This window comes from Amblyraja radiata, chromosome 3, assembly GCF_010909765.2.
Source record: "Amblyraja radiata isolate CabotCenter1 chromosome 3, sAmbRad1.1.pri, whole genome shotgun sequence".
NCBI lineage: Eukaryota > Metazoa > Chordata > Chondrichthyes > Rajiformes > Rajidae > Amblyraja > Amblyraja radiata.
The window spans coordinates 85,695,344-85,715,972 of NC_045958.1; the positions used below are offsets into that span (position 1 = coordinate 85,695,344).

The window sequence follows — 20,629 nt, forward strand, 5'->3', positions numbered from 1 at the left end:
TGAATACATCCAGTGAATTGGCCTCCACTGCCTTCCGTGGCAGAGTATTCCACAGTAGCCATTTGTAATAAACCAATATAAAGGCTTCCAACTGCAGAAGTAATTAAGTTCGGGCAGTGAAATGAAAACATTGGGTTTATTAGAATGGCACCCTGTTTATCAACTCCACTTTCACAACGAAACAAGAGGCACAACAATGAAATATACAAGAACAGACTTAATTCATCAAATATGGATAATTATTCTACTGGTTATCCTCCTGGTTACAATGGTTCTTCTAGTGGCTACAATTATTTATCTGACCTTTTACTGACTTCCACTGGTTTCTTCAGCCTTTCTGTGCCAGGAATGTGATGGTGAATTTTTATCACTGCCGAGGAGGAACAAGGTTTGAACTGCGCTGCTTCACTTTCCTAAGCTGCTATTTCTCATTATTTGTCGATTCCTAATCGTTGCCAAATACAAGAAAGTGAAATATAAAATCTGCGTCCAATAACATGTGCAGCAACTTGGTCTATGTGCAACACTTTGACTTTTGGCAATAGTTTGGCTTCATTTTCCGACTGATGACTCTGAGCTGTGCTCCAATAACGGCTTGATTTCAGAAGTTGAAAAATGAACTTGGTTGTTGGCCTGACAGATTGGAAATGAACTCTGTAATCAGGTGTTGCAAACCTGCCTTGGGACTTATCCTAGCCTTCTCTAAAGCTTATAGCCTGGAGACTGTGAATAAATTGTTTTCTTCAATCCTGTCAGTCACGCAGAGAATAGGAATTTGGGAATAGCTGATAGCTTCTTTGCCCGTAGGGAAATTGTTATAGATTCACCGATAGTGCAAACCGAATTTCATGCAGTTTTGAATTAAGAAAATACGGACAATTCTATACCTGTTTAATACTGATAAATTTGTCTTGGCATAGATTACTGTAAAGTGAAAAATGAACCACTCCATGACTCCGTGACTTTGCATCTAGAGGGCATCTCAAAAGCATCTTCTGCTCTTCTCTTACTACCGGTATACATTTGGTCACCAGCACATTACAAGAAGATAATAAATAAAAGCTGGCATAGGGGCCACTTGGTCCCTATGCCTGCTCCGCCATCCATTAAGACCATGACTGACCTGTACCTCAGGACCACTCTCATTCACTCTCTGAATAACCAACAATCTGTCGATTAATGACTTAAATATCATTGTGTCTGTGCCTTCACAGCCCACTAGGGCAGAAATTTCAAAAGATTTATTCCCTAGATACAAATTTGAATGGCTGCCTCCTATTTTGAGACTGTGACCCCTAATTCTAAACAACCTAGCCAGAGGAAGCATTAGCTCAACATGAACTTTGTAAACCCTTTCAAAATTTTGCAAGAGAGTATAGGCTCAGTTTGCTTAATGTCCCTTCATACAACAAACCCTTCATTCCTGTGAGGTACTTCCACCACCACTCGTCTATCCTTCCATAGATTCTATTAGGTAGGGAATTTCATCTGAGCTCTTTGTAATTGGCCTAAGATGTATCTATGCTTTCCATTGTTCATATCTATGCCCGCTAGTGCTTACACACTGTAAGTGTGCATGTTGACAATTCTGCTTTTTATTACCGAACAGCTGCTATCACCCACGTCTCTTTATCGATTGACTACAAATGTCACCAAATGGAATATCACTCTCTATTTGACAATCCATTCCCAATGGTATAACAGAAGAATACAAAAGTTACCATTATTAGGAGCACCATAAAGGTGGCAGGGGCCCACACACATCTCTGCTGAATACCATGGTTCTGCATGGAGGTAGTGGCATTTAGCTACGTAATGTGAGGGAGTTCAGGAATTCTGTGCAGATGTGGAAGTGTCAAATCTACAAGCAGCTGATTGCAAGGGTGCTCCCAATTGCATTACTAAGTTTCACACCTCTGAACATATGCTGGGAAAGCTGCCGACTTAGCCAGGTTAACAGTGGCAATTAAAATAAAAGCTGGCCTTTCCACTTGTCAACATGAGGTTAAGTACAAAAGTTAAATCATTTATGATTTAATTGTGTTAATTTAAATATGCTTTTTGATTTCTCTTCAATACTTCATTTTTAATCTTAAAAATTATATATATTTTTCTAATTTTTAGAAGATGTTTTTGAATGTTCAGAAGATACATATTTTTGAGATGTCTCAGCTGGGGGTGGAGGGAGGGGTGGGGGTTATAGCAGATGTGGCTCTCAGAATATTTCAGTCAGGAATTATGCTCAAATTGCTGTGCAGCTGACTGGATCCAGTGCAGTCTGTCTCTTGATGAGATGTTCAGGCTAATTAATATCCCATGTCTAAGCACCATTAACCTGATTTATTTCAGTCTTTTGCAAGGGTCTGTCTGTGCCACTCTACCCAGAAATATGTGTGTGTACTTGCATTTTACAAGACCAGGTCGGGAAAGCTGTCTTGGGATTGGGGAAATGTGATAGGATTGTCAGCGTATGACGAGGATTTCAAGGCAAACTCCTTGCATGTGAATACTTGGCCAATAAACTTATTCATTCATTAATCAGACATGAAAGAAGCTGAGAAATGGGATGATAATGACCAGAATCAAAGTGAAGGACCTAACACCACATTCAACTTTATAATTCTTAAGGGTCTGATTTGAAGGTGCAGATAATTGGCATTAAATTTAGGAAATGGTTATTTTCAAGTTATCAACTGATTAGCTTCATGGTTTCATTGCTACTCTATGTCCAGGCTATATTCGGCCCTGTACCCTCTCCACCTTCCTTCTTTGAAAAATGGTTTATTTGTAAATAAGACAACCCATCCCTGAAATGGCTTACACTTGCAAAGCTGTTTCTGGTGAACTCTTTATTAGATCTATTAGTGACTATTTAAAACTTGGTACAGGTACCACTCAATTTGAATAATCTAATGTTAAGATGTTATTGGAATGTTATAATGTTTTCACCCCATTTATTTTGCAGTGCTGATGAAAGATTTGATGCGACGTTTCACACCAATGTTCTTGTAAAATCAAATGGATATAGTCAATACATCCCGCCCGGTGAGTGCTGTTAATTGATCATCAAAGCATTCAACGTATGAAATTAGAGTGAGGCTATCCTCACAACACACTGTTCATTTCTGAACACCTTTACTGCCCAAATCAGTGCTGCGTCAGAAGCTATATATGCCCCAAAACAGCATTGTCCCTGAACAGAGTTTGTTACTGTTGAGACATGGCTCAGTTTTTAGCTTTTTTCCTTCTGTCTCAAAAAGTTGTCATTAATATCCTATTCCAGAGAACTGTTCCCCTTAATAGAGGAGGTTAATAGTGCTAAACAACAAACTAATTGTAGATTAACCCTTATTAATTCATGCCATTCATAACCTTCCCCACATATATGTGCAGGCCACCCTTTACATGGTATTATGGTACTACACAGACTCTCTCTCTCTCTCTCTCTCTCTCTCTCTCTCTCGCTCTCACTCAGGCACGCTAGTCAGTGAAGCCAGATGTGAGCAGCTGGCTGTTTGTAAGGTTCCTGTTTACTTAATGGAATAAAGTTGGATTTCACCATGTGTGTGTTTTTCATATGGGTCGCCGATAAACACTAACATGCCCAGCAATATAAATGAAATGTGTAACATTTCAGAAATACTTCTTTTGATTTGCAGCTGCTGGCAAGCCTTAAAACATTGATAATAAAAAATAGAATGTGTGAAGCTTAATGATTAAAGTTACAGAATCTCTGGTAATAAGAAATGAATTTCAGCAAAATTATGCATCTCCGTACATCAGTAACTGTTCAGTTACATATTTCATTTAGATCTCCATGAAGTAGTAAACAACCATCTGTACCTTGTGTTAGATTATTTTTGCTGTCAATATTTTCTGTGGAGAATTAAAGTTGTTTTCAGCAGTACCATACTTAATAAAGATTAGAAAATTATTCATGTGTGCTCATATTGTTGGAACACTGTCAGTATGTGTCGTTTAATGTTCTTAATAACAAATCTCGTCAAGCTGTTTAATCCAAAGTGTAAAGCCCTTACCAATTTTAATTGTTTTAAATCTTATTTGTTTATTTTCTCCTTAATGCATGCCTGACATATGGAGGGAGAGGGAAGAGGGAGGGAAAGAGAGGAAGATACAAAAAAGGGAGAAAATGGAGGGTGAGAAGGTGAAATACAAGGGGAGAGAAAAAGATGTCTGAAGGAAAAGATACTTTAGGAATTTCTGGTACTTGTTTTGTCAATCATTCCATAATATAGTACATGATACACTTGTGTGCTGCCTCATCGGCATCACTTGAAATATGTTATAAACATTAAATTTAGGCAAGACCTAACCCTTCTGGTACTCAATAAATACAACTGACTTGAAAAATGGTTTTCAATTTAGCTCAAAAAGTCCCAATGTAGTGCATAAATAACATCAAAAATACAATCAGCATGCAATGTGACAGCTGATTTACTGATCCACAGGACAGCATAAGGATAAACAAATCGCTCACTTTGTTGAGATCTCAGCTTGCCCATTACAATCACCAACATTTCTTGTGCTGTTTACTCCATTCAGACTATGACTCTCCCATGCCTTAATTTCAAATTCCTCATCCTATTCTTAAGGATGCACTGAAAGGCATATGCTACACCACTGCCAATCGCACCCCAACCCATCTCCAATTGTAATTCATGCTTCTAGATCACTGTTTCTACAACTTTGATTCTTGCACTCTTTTAACATGAATCATTCCACCATTGGTGTCCATGGATTTAATAGCCGTGCCATTAAAATTTCCTGTTCATCTTTTCTGCGTCCACCTCTCTCTACTCCTTTAAGAGACTGCGCAAAATTATCTCACCAACAAGCTTTTGGTCATACGTCTTAATAACTCTCCCTGTGATACAAGCTAATTTTTGTTCTATATTGCCCTTGTTAAATTACGTGGGATATGTCATAACATCAATGATGCTTCATCAATGGAAGTGACCACTGTTATTGATTTTATTGAGGGAGAGAACTGGCCAACACACTGGAACAACTTGTCCCCATCTCCATTTAAATAATTTAGGTTTAAAATAATGCTGCATGCTGCAAATTGTGTGGTGGTGGATTAACTTAATTTCCTCCCATCCCCTGTCCAATTTATTATAACAAAGGCATTCATTATTTAATAACCATTACCTCATTTTAGTGATCAATAGCAGACAGCTTAATAAAGCAAGTTTAAAACCTAATGTACGGAACTCTCATTCATATATGCATCTTTAATATGCCTAGTTCATGTAATTTCAATACGTCTGCTATTTTCAAATATGGTCTGGATTTGATAGTAGGAGATTCTAATTATGTTTTCAATATATTTTAATCCTTAATATCTTCACTTCCCTGATCATACTTCTTCAGGTTAATTTGGAACAATTTATTATGCAATTTATCAGTACTTGTGAGATGAACATCACATTTGAGGAATGTCACATAGCAGTGCAGAAATCAGCAGGAACAGGTGAATTATTGATTTCCCAAAAAAAAAAACTAGTAGACAACACTTCTCAAACAGCATGTTTAAAATTGACTTCCAACCAGACTGGCAGTTAAAGACAGCACAATGTGCTGGAGTAAAGGGGCTGTCCCACTGCGGCGACCTAGTTGGCGAGTTTAGAAGAGTTTAGGAGAGTTTGAAAAAGTGTCATGTTGAAGACCTCCTTCGACCTCCTTCGACCTCCTTTGACTATGTTGAAGACTAGCTTCGACTAGCTTTGGAAAAATTGGACACCGAATAGTGGAGAGTGAAAACGACCTCCTTCGATCTCCCTTCGACCACGATGAAGACTATCTACAACTACCTTCGACAACCTTCGATTACCTTCAACTACCCTCAATTACCTACGAATAACATGTCGATCTACTAGGACCTACTTCGACTAAACCTACAAGTGAAAAAGTATAGATTTTTTCCATGGCAACATTTTTTTACTCATGGGCATTTTTCAACGTTGAAAAATACGCAGCGACCTAGCTGAGGCCTCGAGTACGCAGGGACTACTCTCAAGCATGAAGGAGAGTTACAAAGACCTTCTAGGCCCTCATGTCGACCGTGCTGCGATTAGGAGTCGAGGGCAAACTCGTCTGAACTCGCTGATTAGATCGCTGCAGTGGGACAGCCCCTTTACTCAATGGGTTAGGCAGTATCTCTGGAGAACGTGGATAGGTGACATTTCGGCTTAGGACTCTTCTCCAGTCTAATTATGCATGGGGGGGGGGGTAAGAAAGCTGGAAGAGTGGAGAGGCAGGCCAAACTGACAGGTGATAGGCCAACAAAGCTTGCCTGCTCCTGCTGGTGGTGCCTGCAGCTTGCTGGCGCTGGACTGCAGGTGCAGTACCCCTCACTGCCGCTTGGGGCGATCAATCGGGATGTCGGGACGGGTGCGAGCCTGCCAACTTGCTCGCGAAGGCGCTTTAGGGTGGATGAGGGCGTTCCCTGCTGCCCCGGCGCCGACGGCACGAACTCCCCGGGCACCGTGAGTGGCGACCCGTAAACGAGCTCCGCCGATGATGAGGCCAAGTCCTCTTTGGGAGCGGTCCGGATGCCTCCGCAAGCCCCACGAGCGGCTAACTTCCGCACGCGGGCCGGCCGGGTCGTGCGCCCGCCGGTGCGTTTCGTGCCTCTGGTTCTGGGGGGGGACCTGTGGCGGCTCCCAAGGGTCGTGCCACCATAGTGTCGAACCCCTCGGCACAGGAGTGGTTCAGTCCGGAGGCGGCCCTTAGCCGGAGGCTTTAAAGGCAGGGGTTTGGGTGCCAACTTCCTCTCGTTTGGTCTTCCCTACAACCGGGAGGAACAGAATAAAAAGTGCCTCTCAAAACACGACTTCGTGCTTCATTCTGAGACCCACGCACTACAGGAGGGTTATTTTATAGGCAGATGGTTGGACAGAGATGAAAAGACAAAAGGTGCGAGACAAAAGGGTTGAAGAGTTGCAAATTGTGAAACTAGAGGAAGGGGTGTATGAATGTAGGTGAAAGGGGAGGGAGAGGGGAGAAATAGATGCATGTACAGGAGGGGCACAGAGGAAGGAGGAGGGGTAAAAGGTAGGGTTATATGGGGGAAGAAGGGAGAGGGCGAGGGTTATGTAGTTGTCTACATTTGGAGAATTCAATGTGCATACGATTGGGTTGTTAAGGACCTGTCCCACTTACGCGACCTTGGCTCGCAAATTATGCGACCTCGTGGTCGCTTGAGGCGTAAGGGCACCGTATGGCCGATCCCACTTAGAAGCACGGAGTTGTGCGGAGCTGGTCCTAACATCGCGTGGGGCTCCGAAATTCTTGCAGTGGCCGAAATCTTTGCGCGCCAACGGCCTGTCGACACGCAGGCGCATTGCGGTCGTACGCAGTGCCTTGACGTTGTAGCAGCATCTTGACGGCGTACGGCTAGCGCGTGGCATTGCGCTATGACGTCACCGCCCGGCATGGCTTTGCGTGATGACGTCACCGCCCGTGCCGTGCGATGCCCAAATTCAGTTGGCCCGCCTCCTGCCCAGCTGATTGGTAAGCATGACGCAAATGACGTCACGCGCGAACTTAGCGCGAAATTCGCGTGAACTCCACTTTCGTTTGGCATGCAAGTGGGACAGGACCTTAAGCAACCAAATAATTAAGCTATTTAGGCACAAGGAACTGCTGATGTTAACTCAGTGGGTCAGGCAGCATCTCAGGATAGAAGGAATGGGTGACGTTTTGGATCGAGATAATTCTTCAGACTGATATTGACCTTCCTGTCCCGGGCCTTCTCCATTGCCAGAGTGGGGCCACATGCAAACTAGGAGAACAGCACCTCATATTCTGCATGGGTAGCTTATAACCCATTGGTATGAATATTAAATTCTTCCGATTATCCAATTTTCTGATTATCCAAGTAACTAACCTACAAACACACGCTCTCGCCCTCGGTTTCCCCCTCTCATCCTTGTGCGCCAGTTTCATGTACATCCATTTCTCCCTTTCCACTCCCCCCCCTGTCCACTTCCACCTACATTCCTTCCTCTGGCTTCATATTTCATGCCTCCTCTATTCTTAAGTCTTTATCTCACACTTGTTCTCTTATCAACCCTGGCCTTTATATTGGTTATCTTCCCTCTTCACTTTCAGTCCTGATGTACGGGTTTGACCAAAAATGTCAACTATTCCTTTCCCCCCTCAGACACTGATAACTCACTCAGCAAATGGCATATTGTTTGTTTCCGTCATTAGAAATTGAATCTTGTCACACGTGTTTCCCTTTGTTTGGCTGTACTTGTTCCTCATTCCATGATGGCCATATTCACAGCACTGAGCAGCTGCCACAGCAGCCTTGAAACAAATGCTGCATTGTAGTCCCCTTCCAAATGTAATCGTCATAAAAACTAATAACGTCCAGAGCATCATTTGCCATAAATAGCATTGCACTTGCAGGCATGAATTGAAGGGCATGATAACAATATCTCTTTTGGGATCATTCCTCATGATTGATGCTGTAACCAGTAATGGACCCATCTCAATTAAATTGACTTATGTAGTCCTTGGGATGTTTCCCTCACCTGTTTCCTGCTCTCTACTGCAATTATGTCCCCTCTCAATTATCTTTGAACACTGTTGTGTAAGAGTTTCCAATGGATCCACTTTGGTCAATTTACATTCCATTTTTATAGCTATTTTTATGTCAGTCCATTGCCTGCAGGGCCGTGCTCTGTAATTTCTGCATAATATAGTTTTCTCCAGTGGTGTTGTCATCCAAGGGGTTGATTTTTCAACTCATTGAGGCATGAACTGCTGGAATCAGATTAACACATGTCAGTCCTGGACCATGGACAATGTTAGTACATAAGCAAAGATGTTCAGGTTGGTGCAGAGGGGAAGCAAATCATAAAAAATAAACATACGACAAATAACGTCTGGTCTCTGTCAGTCACCTGATGGCTTCAGCAATGCTGAGGGAAACCCAGAATAAAGAGAAATTAAGTGAGAAATGTAATTCCTTCAATAACGTAAACCTCATTCAGTTCAGTTTGGAAAGTGTTTTAAGATGTGTCTTGTTCCTTCCAGTTTGTTATTCGCTGGAGTTTTATTTCATCAAAATATAAACAAAAAAACAGAACATCCTGTTCCACATGCCAACTGTTCCTTAAATATATATTTTAACTGCTTAATGAGGCAGCTGCCCAATCTTCTACTATTGCAATTATAGGTAAGAAAAAGACACTAAGTACTGGAATAACTCAGAGGGTCAAGCAGCATCTCTGGGGAACATGGAGAGGTGATGTTATGGGTCGGGACCCATCATCCATACACAAATAGAAACTATTGTAGTAAAATGTTCCAAGATCACTCATTGAGTGTCATGAAGCACAGCTTGACACCAACCCACGTAAGAAGGAACTTGTACAATCAAATGCTTAGTTTCTAAGAGCATTCGCAATGAGATATAAGCATGTAATGCACACTTGGGAATTTTTGTCTGTTCTGGCTGAAAGATAAAGGAATGAAGGTCAGGTAAGGTTGTCTGGTGGAATTCATAATAGATGGTATTGAAGTAACCATACATGAAGATTTTTCTAAAGCGAAGTATCAATCTCTGATTGGAATCACCAGTATGTCCCTCCCCCACACCTTCCTTCATCTCCTTCTATTTGTTACTTTTCCATTAATTTATGATTAACAGACCTTCACCTCTTTCCCTCAGGCAGCATCTACATCTATTACTGGTGTTTTTCCTGATCTGCACTTTATCACAGACAATCTTTCTGTTCAATCTACCCCCCTCTGCAACTTAAATCCTGCTGTTTCCCCAACGTATCTCAATAACAATTAAATAATTAAACGGAACAATTAATTTTGAGCACAAAAGAAAATAACTGCTGGAGGAACTCAGTGGGTCAATCTGGCGAAAAAAATTGAAAATAAAATTAAAATGTGTTCTCCAAATTGATGAAGTAGAGGGGGTTGCGATAGTTGGTGGAAAACGGTGGGTGGAAAGGGTGGGCAAGAGCTGGTAAGTGATAGGTGAATCCAGGTAATGAGGCGTTGAATGGGAAATGAGTCGGAGGGGTAGGGTGGAGATAGTCACACAGGTTGGAGAAGGCAAAAGTGCTCCAGGTGGTGGAAGCTGACAAGAAGGGAAAGTGAGGAGTGAAATGCAGAACCAGAGGGAGTGATGTTGGTTAGATTTGAAGAAAGAGGAGTGGAGGAGGAGATGGAGGGGAAAGGATCTGGGTGATGGGGGAGGGCAGGCTAATGGGAAGAAAGGAGTGCATGAGGCAACCCAGATAGATCAGGGGAAGGGTGGAGGAGGGGGTGCCAGTTACCTGAAATTGGAGACTTCTATGTTTATGCCTTTGGGCTGCAATTAACCGGAGACCAAGCCCACCCAGCACGTCACTCAGCCCACTAGGAACAACTGAAGCTTACGGTTACTAACCACTTGAATTCCCCTTCCCATTCCTATTCTTATCTGTAGGCTCAGCCTCCTCCTATACCAAAGTTAGGTCACATGCAACCTTGCACCATCTCCCCAGGACCGAGTGAGAAGTTAGGAATGAAAATAGAGGGACCGCAGCAGAGATATTTGTCTCACCGATAGTCACGAGCCAGGTTCTGGAAAATTGGAGGCCTTCTAAAGGTGTGCCTCTTTTTAAGAAAGACTGCAAAGCAAAACCAGGGAACTACAGACCAGTGAGACTAACAGAGCCTCAATTAGTCTTACCTTTCCAAACAAATCAATGTTAAGAATTTAAAATAAAACAGAGCTATGCAAAAAAAAACAATTTCAATAATTAATTTTAATATCTTTGAACTGTAGGTATCCTGAAGAGCACATGCTACATTGATGTCCGCTGGTTCCCATTTGATGTCCAGAGATGTGATTTAAAGTTTGGCTCCTGGACACATGACGGCTGGCTATTAGATCTGCAGATGATGGAAGCTGATATTTCCACTTATATACCCAATGGAGAATGGGATCTCATTGGTAAGCTTACATTCCTGAAAATAGCTAAATGCTATGCAACAACATAAAATGAGGAGGGAAAATTTAAAAATGTCCAACTTCTTCTCCACTTGCCAAAATCCAAAAGACTTTTTTAACTGACGTTGGATTTTGTTGGCTCCCATGTCCCTTTGAATCTGGGCAGGCAGGTTTGGCTATGCCACAGCTCTGAAGTATTCCAAAGTAAAGGAACATCTACAGCTGAACGCTGGTGCAGCGGTACAATTACTGCCTTACAGTGTCAGGGACCCAGGTTTGAACATTACTACCGGTGTTGTCTATAAGGAGTTTGTATGTTCTCCCTGTTACTTGCATGGGTTTTCTCTGAGATCGACGGTTTCCTCCCACATTTCAAAGATGTACAGGTTTGGAGGCTAATGGGCTTGGTATAAATGTAAATTGTCCCTAGTGTAGGATCATGTCACTGTCCGGGGATCGCTGGTCGGTGCTGAACTAAACTACTTAGCCCTGTAATCACAGGAGATGTAACACCTGTAATACCTCCTCCCTCACATTCTTTCAGTGACACCAGCAGTCTTTCCAAATGAGATAGAGGTTCACGTGCACCTCCTCCAACCTCATCTACTGCATCCGATGTGGCCTCCTGTACATCGGGGAGACCAAGCATAGACTCAGAGACCGTTTCGTGGAACATGTGCTTGGTCAGCCTAGGCTTACCAGATCTCCCAGGGTTGTTAACCATTTTAATCCCCCTTTCCATGCAGCACACTGTCCTGGGTCTCCTCCATTCCCGGAGTGAGGCCACACTCAAACTGGAGCAATAGCACCTCATATTCCGCTTGGCTTCAATTTTAATTTTCAATTTTAGGTAACAAACCGCTCCCTCTCTTCCCGGTGCCCCACTGGGTGCAGACCCATTTTTCCTATTATCCCTCCCCCTTTTCCCCTTCTCCTCATCCCCTTCCACTATATCTCTTCCTCTGGCTTCACATGTCACTCCTTTTCTCTCCTCATCTTACACCCTTCTGTCTCAAGTACTTTATTGCATATGTCATGAAATGGAACAATTAAATTCTTACTTGCAGCAGCAGAATAGACATGTAAACATAGTTCTCAGTAGACACCATAATAAACAATCTATATTACTAAAAGTCTGATCTTGACCGCTTTTGGCCCACTGTGCTGCGATTTCCAAGAGAACACTGCCACCAACGGCCGTCATTTTTGGCCACCTCGCTCAGAGCCCCCCTCCGCCTTACGGGACCAGAGGATTTTTCCCATAGATGAACAACAGAGAGATATTAATGTTTTTTTTTAATTCCCCATTCTCTCTGCTGCCCCTGCTGGTGGCAGGGGGAGGGACTATAAAATCCGGAAGTGTATTGCCTCACTCAGTCTCTGCCAGACCCAGGAAGTGAGAGGATCACGGCTCTCTGAGCTGTGAATAACACTGAACGTACGTCTACTCCACGGTGAGTCCGCTCGATGCGGCAGTAAAGTGTCTGCAGCCCAATTGTTTGCCTCGACTTTTTAACAAGTTTGTGTTCACAAAATAAATTTTGGTTGTCAGGTGGCTGCAGCCCAATTGTTTGCCTCGGCTTGGCTTTTAAAATCGTTGCAACAGTTGGATGCCACCCCAATAATCCATTCGGCCCACAATGTCTATACTAGCCCTCTGGAAACCAGTACCTTTGGCCCGCAACACCCACACTAGCGCAACAGACAGCCCCCCCCACTGGCGAGCAATATTGGAATTGGTGGAGAGATGGAATATTGCGTTGGTGACCAGCCCTCCCGTGTGATGCTGGGACCCAACTTAGTCTAGTAAAATATATATTTTTTAAAACAAAACAGTCCAAACACAAAACCAATGCCCCTCAGTCCCTTACGCAATCAAATCAGTTTGGAGTTCGGAGTTTTGTTGGAGTTCATAGTATTCAATAGCCTGATGGTTGTTGGGAAGAAGCTACTCCTGAACCTGGTCATTACAGTTTTCAGGCTCTTACGCCTTCTTCCCGATGGCAGGAGTGGAATGAGAGTGTGGCCAGAGTGGTGTGTGTCCCTGATGATGCATAAGTTTATAGGTCATAGGAGCAGAATTAGGCCATTCTGTCCATCAATCCTTCCTTACATGCAAATTAACCTTTTTGAACCCTGCTCCAGCATTCCTAAGTCCCTTTGCACCTGATTTTTCAGAATGTTCTCTCCATTTAGAAAATAGTTGATGCCTTTATTCCTACTACCAAAATACATGACTTGACACTTTGTATTCCATCTGCCATTCCTTTGCCCACTCTTTAAACCTGTTCAAGTCTTTCTGCCGAGTCCTTGCTGTCCCTACACTACCTGCCCCTCCACCTATCTTCGTATCATCCGCAACCTTGGCCACAACATTTTCAATTCCCTCATCGTGAAGAGTATCGGCTCCAGCAGCAACCCCAGCAGGAACTGCGGCAGTCACTGGCAGCTGACCAGAAAAGGCCTCCTTTAATGCCACACTGGACAGTGTTCACCAATATTTGCAATCATCTTCATTCCTGGGTGTTTGCGATGCAGCCAGTCTGAAGAAGGGTCTCGACCCGAAACGTCACCTATTCCTTCGCTCCATAGATGCTGCCTCACCCGATGAGCTTCTCCAGCAATTTGTCTACCTTCGATTTTTCCAGCATCTGCAGTTCTTTCTTAAACAGCCAGTCAATGTGATCACTTCTGTAAACCTGTAGAAGTTCAAGAGAGTATTTGTCAACATCCCGAATCCACTCAATCTTCTAAGGAAGTAGAGACGCCGTCGGGCTTTCCTTATGACTGAATCAATGTCCTGGGTCCAGGACAGATCTTCGGAATATGCACACCCAGGAAGGTATGTCTTTGACTCTCTCCACCACCAACCCATCAATGAAGATAGGTTTGTGGAACTTCTTCTAAAGTTAACAATTAGTTCCTTGGATTTACTGATGTTGAGAGCAAGGTTGTTGTTCTGGCACCATGCAGTCAGACGATCGATCTCCCTCCTATACCCTGATTCATCATCATTCGTAATTCGTCCAACAATGGTGGAGTCATTGGTGAATTTAAAGATGGAGTTGGAACTATGCCTGGCTATACAGTCGAGCGTATATAGTGAGTGGAACAGTGCTCCTCTCTGCTCACAGTTATCAAGAAGGAAGTGTTTCCACCAATTAAAACCGATTATGTTCTGTGGATGAGCAAGCTGGGGATCCAGTTGCAGAAGAATGCACAAAGATCCAATTCTCTGAGCTTGGTAATCATGTTGGAGGGAATGATGGTGTTGAATGCTGAGCTGTAGTCCATGAATAACAGCCTGACATTAGTGTTTTTATTGCCAAAGTGGTCCAGTGCAGAGTGGAGAGTCAGCGAGATTCCATCCTTCATTAATATATTGTGGCAGTGGGCAAATTGAATGGGTCCAGGTTCTTGCTTAGCTAGGAATAGAGATGCTCCATAACCAGCCTCTTAAATCACTTCATGACCATGTGTATTAGTGCCACCGGACGGTAGTCATTGAGGCATGTCACCTTACTCTTATTGGGCAATGGTATTATTGACGCCCTCTTAAAGCAAGTGGGAACTGACCTCAGTAATGAGAGGTTGGAGATGTCGACAAAAACTCCAGCCAGTTGGTCCGCATTGGTTTTGAGAACAGATACACCATCGGGTCCACCATCATTCGTCCACCCATCAGCCAATCAAACCCCCCCCCCCCCCCTCATCTATATCCACCTATCAATTGCTAGGCATTGCCCGCCCCCAACTTTTACCCAGCTTTCACCTCCCTACTCCCATTTTAAAGGGAACCATTGCCTATCATGTCCTCCAGTGATGCTGCCTGACCTGATTGTTACTCCAGCACTTTGCATTTTACACACACACCTAAGGTAAATCTGTTAGACTTAGTTTATTTTTATTTTTACCTGATTGCAACAATGTCGATTTGTTTTTCCCATCTAGTAGAATTGGATAGAAAAATAAAACATTTTATTCTTGGCTTGCAGCATGGTAAATATAAATGTAACAATAAATTTGCTTGAATGAAAACAGGCAGGTATAATCAGACTGATAGAAAATAAATCTTGTATGGCATCTCACAGCTTGTGGAACTGCAAGATTATGAAAGAGATTCATAATCTGGTGAACTCCAGTACAGCCACACAATCTAATGTCTAGTTACAGAGAAACAGTTCTCTGGTCTCTCCCTACAAATTAGCTCCATAAGACACAGAACATGATTGTCACAGTTTGTCACGGAGTCATTAATGCCCTTCAAAGGCCGATCTTTCTCTCAGGAACAACTGACAGCTTATTAGGTCATGTTTTAGATGACTGAAGGATTCTCAATAAATAGGTCCTGACCCTCTGTCAGGAAGAGAGATTTCTAACAAGCATTCACCCCAATCAAGCTTCATTTTATTGTTGAAATCCATGACAAGCTCTCAAATGGATGGAGCAGCAGTGGATTCTGTTCTTGTTATCTAAACAAATCTAAAGACCTGTTCTTGCACAACAACTTTTCTATGGGTTCCAAGCATTCGCCTGGACGGAGAAGTATATCTAACTTGAGGCCCTTTCCTATAATGTTGATGACGTTGCTAATTAGTGGCTTTGTTGATGTATTCAGTCAGGAGGTTTAGTTTAGTTTAGTTTATTGTTACGTGTACTGAGGTACAGTGAAAAGCTTTTGTTGCGTGCTAACCAATCAGCGGAAAGACAATGCATAATTACAATTGAGCCATCCATAGTGTACAGATACATGATAAAGGAAATTAGTGCAAATCCAGTAAATTCCAATTAAAGTTAGTCCGAGGGTCTCCAATGAAGTAGATAGCTGCTCAGGGCTGTTCTCTAAATGTTGGTAGGATGGGTTTTTTAGATAGCCTTTATTGTCATTCAGACCGAAGTCTGAACGAAATTGAAGCAGTCATACATACAATACAATACAATAAAAAACAACAATAAACACATATTAACATCCACCACAGTGAGTCCACCCAACATCTCCTCACTGTGATGGAGGCAAAAGTCTTAGGTCTCCAGTCTCTTCCCTCCTCTTCTCCCTCTGCGCTGAGGCGATACCCCCCGGGCGATGTTATAAATCAGTCCCGCGGCTCAATCACCACGGCCCGGGGTGGTCGAAGCTGCCGCCCACCAGTCCTGCTGACGCAGCCGCTGGCCCGCGGCCGAACCCCGGACTCAGGCCACCACCGCCAGAACACCGTTCCAGCCCCGAGCCGGATCGCCCTCACGTGAGTACCGTTACCGTCTCAGCCTCGCGCCAGGCCGCCCCGACTGGGCGCCGCTCCTCCCTCGGGCTGGGCCGCCCCGACTGGGCGCCGCTCCTCCCTCGGGCTGGGCCGCCCCGACTGGGCGCCGCTCCTCCCTCGGGCTGGGCCACCCCGACAGGGCGCCGCTCCTCCCTCGGGCTGGGCCACCCCGACCGGGCGCCGCTTCTCCCTCGGGCTGGGCCGCCCCGACTGGGCGCCGCTCCTCCCTCGGGCTGGGAGCGCCGTACCTCCCCGAGCTCGGCCACTCCGACGGGAGCACCGTTCCTTCCTCGGGCCGGCCGTCCTCACGGGAGCGTCACAGCCCTTCACGAAAGCCCTGTTCCAGCCCCGAGCCGGGCCGTCCTCACGGGAGCGAGCCCAGTGCGAGTCCTGGCGGGCTCTGCCTCCTGAGCCTCGAGGTCGCCAGCTCCGCCATTAGGCCTCATTTGACTGTTCCTGAATCTGGTGGTGTGCATTCTCACTTCTTTACTTTTTGCCCGATGGTAGAGGGGAGTTGAGGGGTGTGTCCAGGGTACGACTCCTCCTTGATTATGCTGCTGACCTTGTCAGGGCAGCGTGAGGTATACTGTAAATAGGGTCAATGGAAGGGAGGTACACAAAATTGCTGGGGAAACTCAGCGGGTGCAGCAGCATCTATGGAGCGAAGGAAATAGGCGACGTTTCGGGCCAAAACCCTTCTTCAGACTGGAAGGGAGGTTGGTTTGTGTGATGGTCTGGGCTCAACGAGTCCACAATTCGTTGTAATTTCTTGGCGCATCTGTAGAAGCTGGTGAGAGTTGTTATGGACCTACCAAACTTCCTAATCCTAAGTAAGTGAAGGCATTGGTGTGATTTCTTAGTCATCACTTCAATATGGGTGGTCCAGGAGATGTTCTGTTGCCCCTTTGGTGGTAGACGTAAGTTTAAAGGTTCAATTGCTCCATGCAGTCAACTTGAGGTAGACTTGGACTCCCTCTTTAGGTTCACACCACAAATGCAGCACCAGAAGAAGTCCTAAAACACCAATCTCTTCTTACTTATTTTCAAAGAATGTTTCTGAGGATTTTCAACAACATACATTAGGAGGAGGGTAAACATTTACAGCCCACATTAGATAATCTTTTTAAATACAAACAATACGAAGACGGTGCACGTATCAGAAGATTTATGAGTTAATATTGCAGCATGACCAAAAGTCAGACATTTTGTGGCTTGTCACAAATCCTCTTTGCAAGTAATACATTGTTATTGTTGGCATGTTTATTCCCTAGTGTAAGCACAGAAGAGAGAAAGGGGTATTTTATGTAAACTGTGGAGATTGGTCGAGACATCAGACAATGCTTGTGTGACTAAAGACATCTGACAGGGCAATGTAATCGAATGGCTGCAATTAATTGTGAAGAAGCGCTAGGTCAGCTGCCTATTTGCACACTGCTGGCTTTGTTATCTGTGATTTGAAAGTAAATGGAATTTGGTGAGATCAGGATTAATCAGAAGATGACTTTTACTACTTTTGAAGGTTATCTGAAAATAACAAAAACCACATTAATCATGTTTATCACACACACCCGAGTAAGAAAAATGGCAATTTCAACAAGCGTGAGGCTGTGCGTTGGACTTAATGGTGCTGGAGGTGAGATAATGCCATTATATATCGCTTTTCCATTCTAGCATCCGAAACGGAGAAGAAAATGTCTCTTATCATTTATCATTTAGATACAGGACTCATTTTTGGTAGGAATTTCAGTTATTATTTTGAATTCCTCCACAATCTGATGTTCGGACCACGTTGTTTACACTGAGAGTGATAGCTACATGGAATATGCAGCCAGGGGTGGTGATGGAAGCAGATATATTGAGCGAGTGTGTTTAAGTGGCTTTAAGAGATTAAGAGTGCAGAAGAGATTAGTTTAGTTTGGCATTATGCTTAGCACAGACATTGCAGCCCGAAGTACCTGTTTCTGTGCTGCACTTTTCTTTATTCTAATCCATAATGGCAGCTACATCACCAAATGTTGGTATCTCATTACACTGTAATCCCAGTCACAGAACTTTAATGCCTTTGAACTGCTGAGTGGAGGCTGCCACATGCTAACTGCTTGATCCCAAGTAAATATAAATTAAAGATAGGCACAAAGATCTGGAGTAACTCAACGGGACAGGCAGCATCTATGGAGCGAAGGGATGGGTGATATTTTGGGTCGAGACCCTACTTCAGACCAGTCAGGGAAAAGGGAAACGAGAGATATAGACGCTGATGTAGAGAGATAAAGAACAATGAATGAAAGATATGAAAAAACGATATGCAAAAAATATTAATTGGTTTTGCTTTCAAACACTGCACGAAAATGGTTTACTTCAGTGGTGGTGAAGTTGCTTTATCAAGCTAAATACTCTGGCTGAGGGAACAGCAATCCTGATCACATTGATTGGGTGTGAGACTGGCTTGGTGACCAATGCAATCATTGCAGAGGTACACTGAGCTGTGCTCCTGCAAAAATAGGTATCACACAGTGGCAACACATGAGGTTGTGCTTTTAACTGTGCACATTAGTCAAAGTAATCTTTAACTCTTTGTACTGTAAATATATGGATTAAAGTCACATCACAATATGTACTCTGTCCCAAGAGCCGAGAGTGTGTGAAAGTCTCTTAGCCTTGTCTGCCTTCCTAAATTAAGCAACCCAAAAATAAGAACAAGGGAGAACAAAGCTTCAAGACTTAATCTCAGCAACAATATTGATATGGCATTTGTCTCATGGCAAAATATCAGAAGTAATTTAAAAGAGGGCCGTGGGGCCGTGACAAAATCTGACACAAAGAGAAAATAGGAGGACAAATCCCAAGTCAAAGTGAATATTTAGGTATCCTAGAGGACGATGAAGGAGAAAGACAAAAAAGTCAGATAGAGAATGGGCATTGGAAACTCCACAGCCAGCATTAGTGAAATGAATAAAATAGTCAATGCACCAAAGACTAGAATTAAAATAGAGAACTCTCAGTGGATTTTAAGAGTAGATGAGGCTCCGTGAGATAGGGAGGAGAGGTCACAATGTAATTCAAAGAGAAGAATGAAAGTTTCATATTCGAGGCATTGCCAAAGGGGAGTTGGTGTCAATTAGCAATCACATGGGTGAATGGGACATAGCATGGAGTAGGAGTCATTCAGCAGAATTCAGTATAAGGGGTTTACAGTAGTTTTTGTAATAAGTGGCCAATTTGCAGCAGCAGTTTAACAGCTATGGACCAAGTTAAAATGTACTCTGATATTTCAATTGCATCGCAACAACTAATTTGAATATATTTTGATCCCTAATGTCTTTTTAAACATCTCCTGCAATAATGAACTGATAGTGATAAGGACATAATTAACTTAATTTTCTGATCTTAGTATCCCAGAAGGCTTAAGGGCCTGTCCCACTTTCACGACCTAATTCACGACATTATTACTCTTGGACCTTTTCATCAAGCTAGATAAATGCCTCGACCTACTTGATACCACGAGTACCAACGACTAGCATCACAACCTACCAATGACCTCCTACGACCTAGTGATGACCATGCTGCGTGTATGAGTCAAGGGCAAACTCATCAGAGGTCGTGAATTAGGTCGTGAAAGTGGGACAGGCCCTTTAATCAATCATCCAAAAAGACCATTTGGCTTAATGTTGAAAATTACTGAGATTTTGATTTTAATTACTTTCTTCCTTTGGCTGCAAATTCAGTTTTCTGACCCTTACAAAATTTCATTTGATTTATAAATGTTAACCATGGTTCAGTTGATCTTTGACTCAGGGTACTAAAGCTTCCTATCCCACTCTAAGGACTTGCACACAAGACTCCAGGTCGACGTTTGCCCATTACTAGGGTATACGATATTACCAGAGGTGACTTCCTTGGCATAAGATGTTAACAAGGCCCAATTTACCTTGTTGTTCATATGTAAAATATTCCACAAATCTCAGTTAGTGGGCTGGCTATTACTTACTCCTAGGTATCATCACAGAAACAGTTTTTCTGGTAATTGTTGCAATGTTTTCCATGGAGCTTGCCATGGGCAGATTGGCTGTCCTGTTCACTGCATTATAGTGGCTACAATTCAAAAGCACTGCATTGAGAGAAAAGACATTTGGGATGCCCTGAGGCTGTGGCAAGTGCTATATAAACTCAAGACTTATTTTTACTTCAAAAATGTGTTGGGCAGTGTTTAGCTGAATGATTAGATAGAGAGGCAAGAGTGTTCAGTAATAGAAAAGATAGATAAGGATTACCAAGAAATGGACCTTCAGGATGTTGAAAGAAACTGAAACCCCCAGGTGATGAGATGGTAGGAACCCATAGAGTTACAAGAAGAACATGCAAACTCCATACAGGGAGCACA

The 20,629-nt window shown here is 43.3% G+C and overlaps 1 protein-coding gene across 1 annotated transcript in view; it reads left to right on the forward strand.

Annotated features, from left to right (window-relative positions):
• The window catches only part of LOC116971571 (neuronal acetylcholine receptor subunit alpha-7-like), a 193,506-nt gene that overhangs the window by 98,986 nt on the left and 73,891 nt on the right, over window positions 1-20,629 (forward strand). Inside the window, exons 5-6 of the mRNA XM_033018804.1 lie at window positions 2,966-3,045; window positions 10,823-10,990. Coding sequence (XP_032874695.1) covers window positions 2,966-3,045; window positions 10,823-10,990 — 248 coding nt within the window. The remainder of the gene's footprint in view (window positions 1-2,965; window positions 3,046-10,822; window positions 10,991-20,629) is intronic.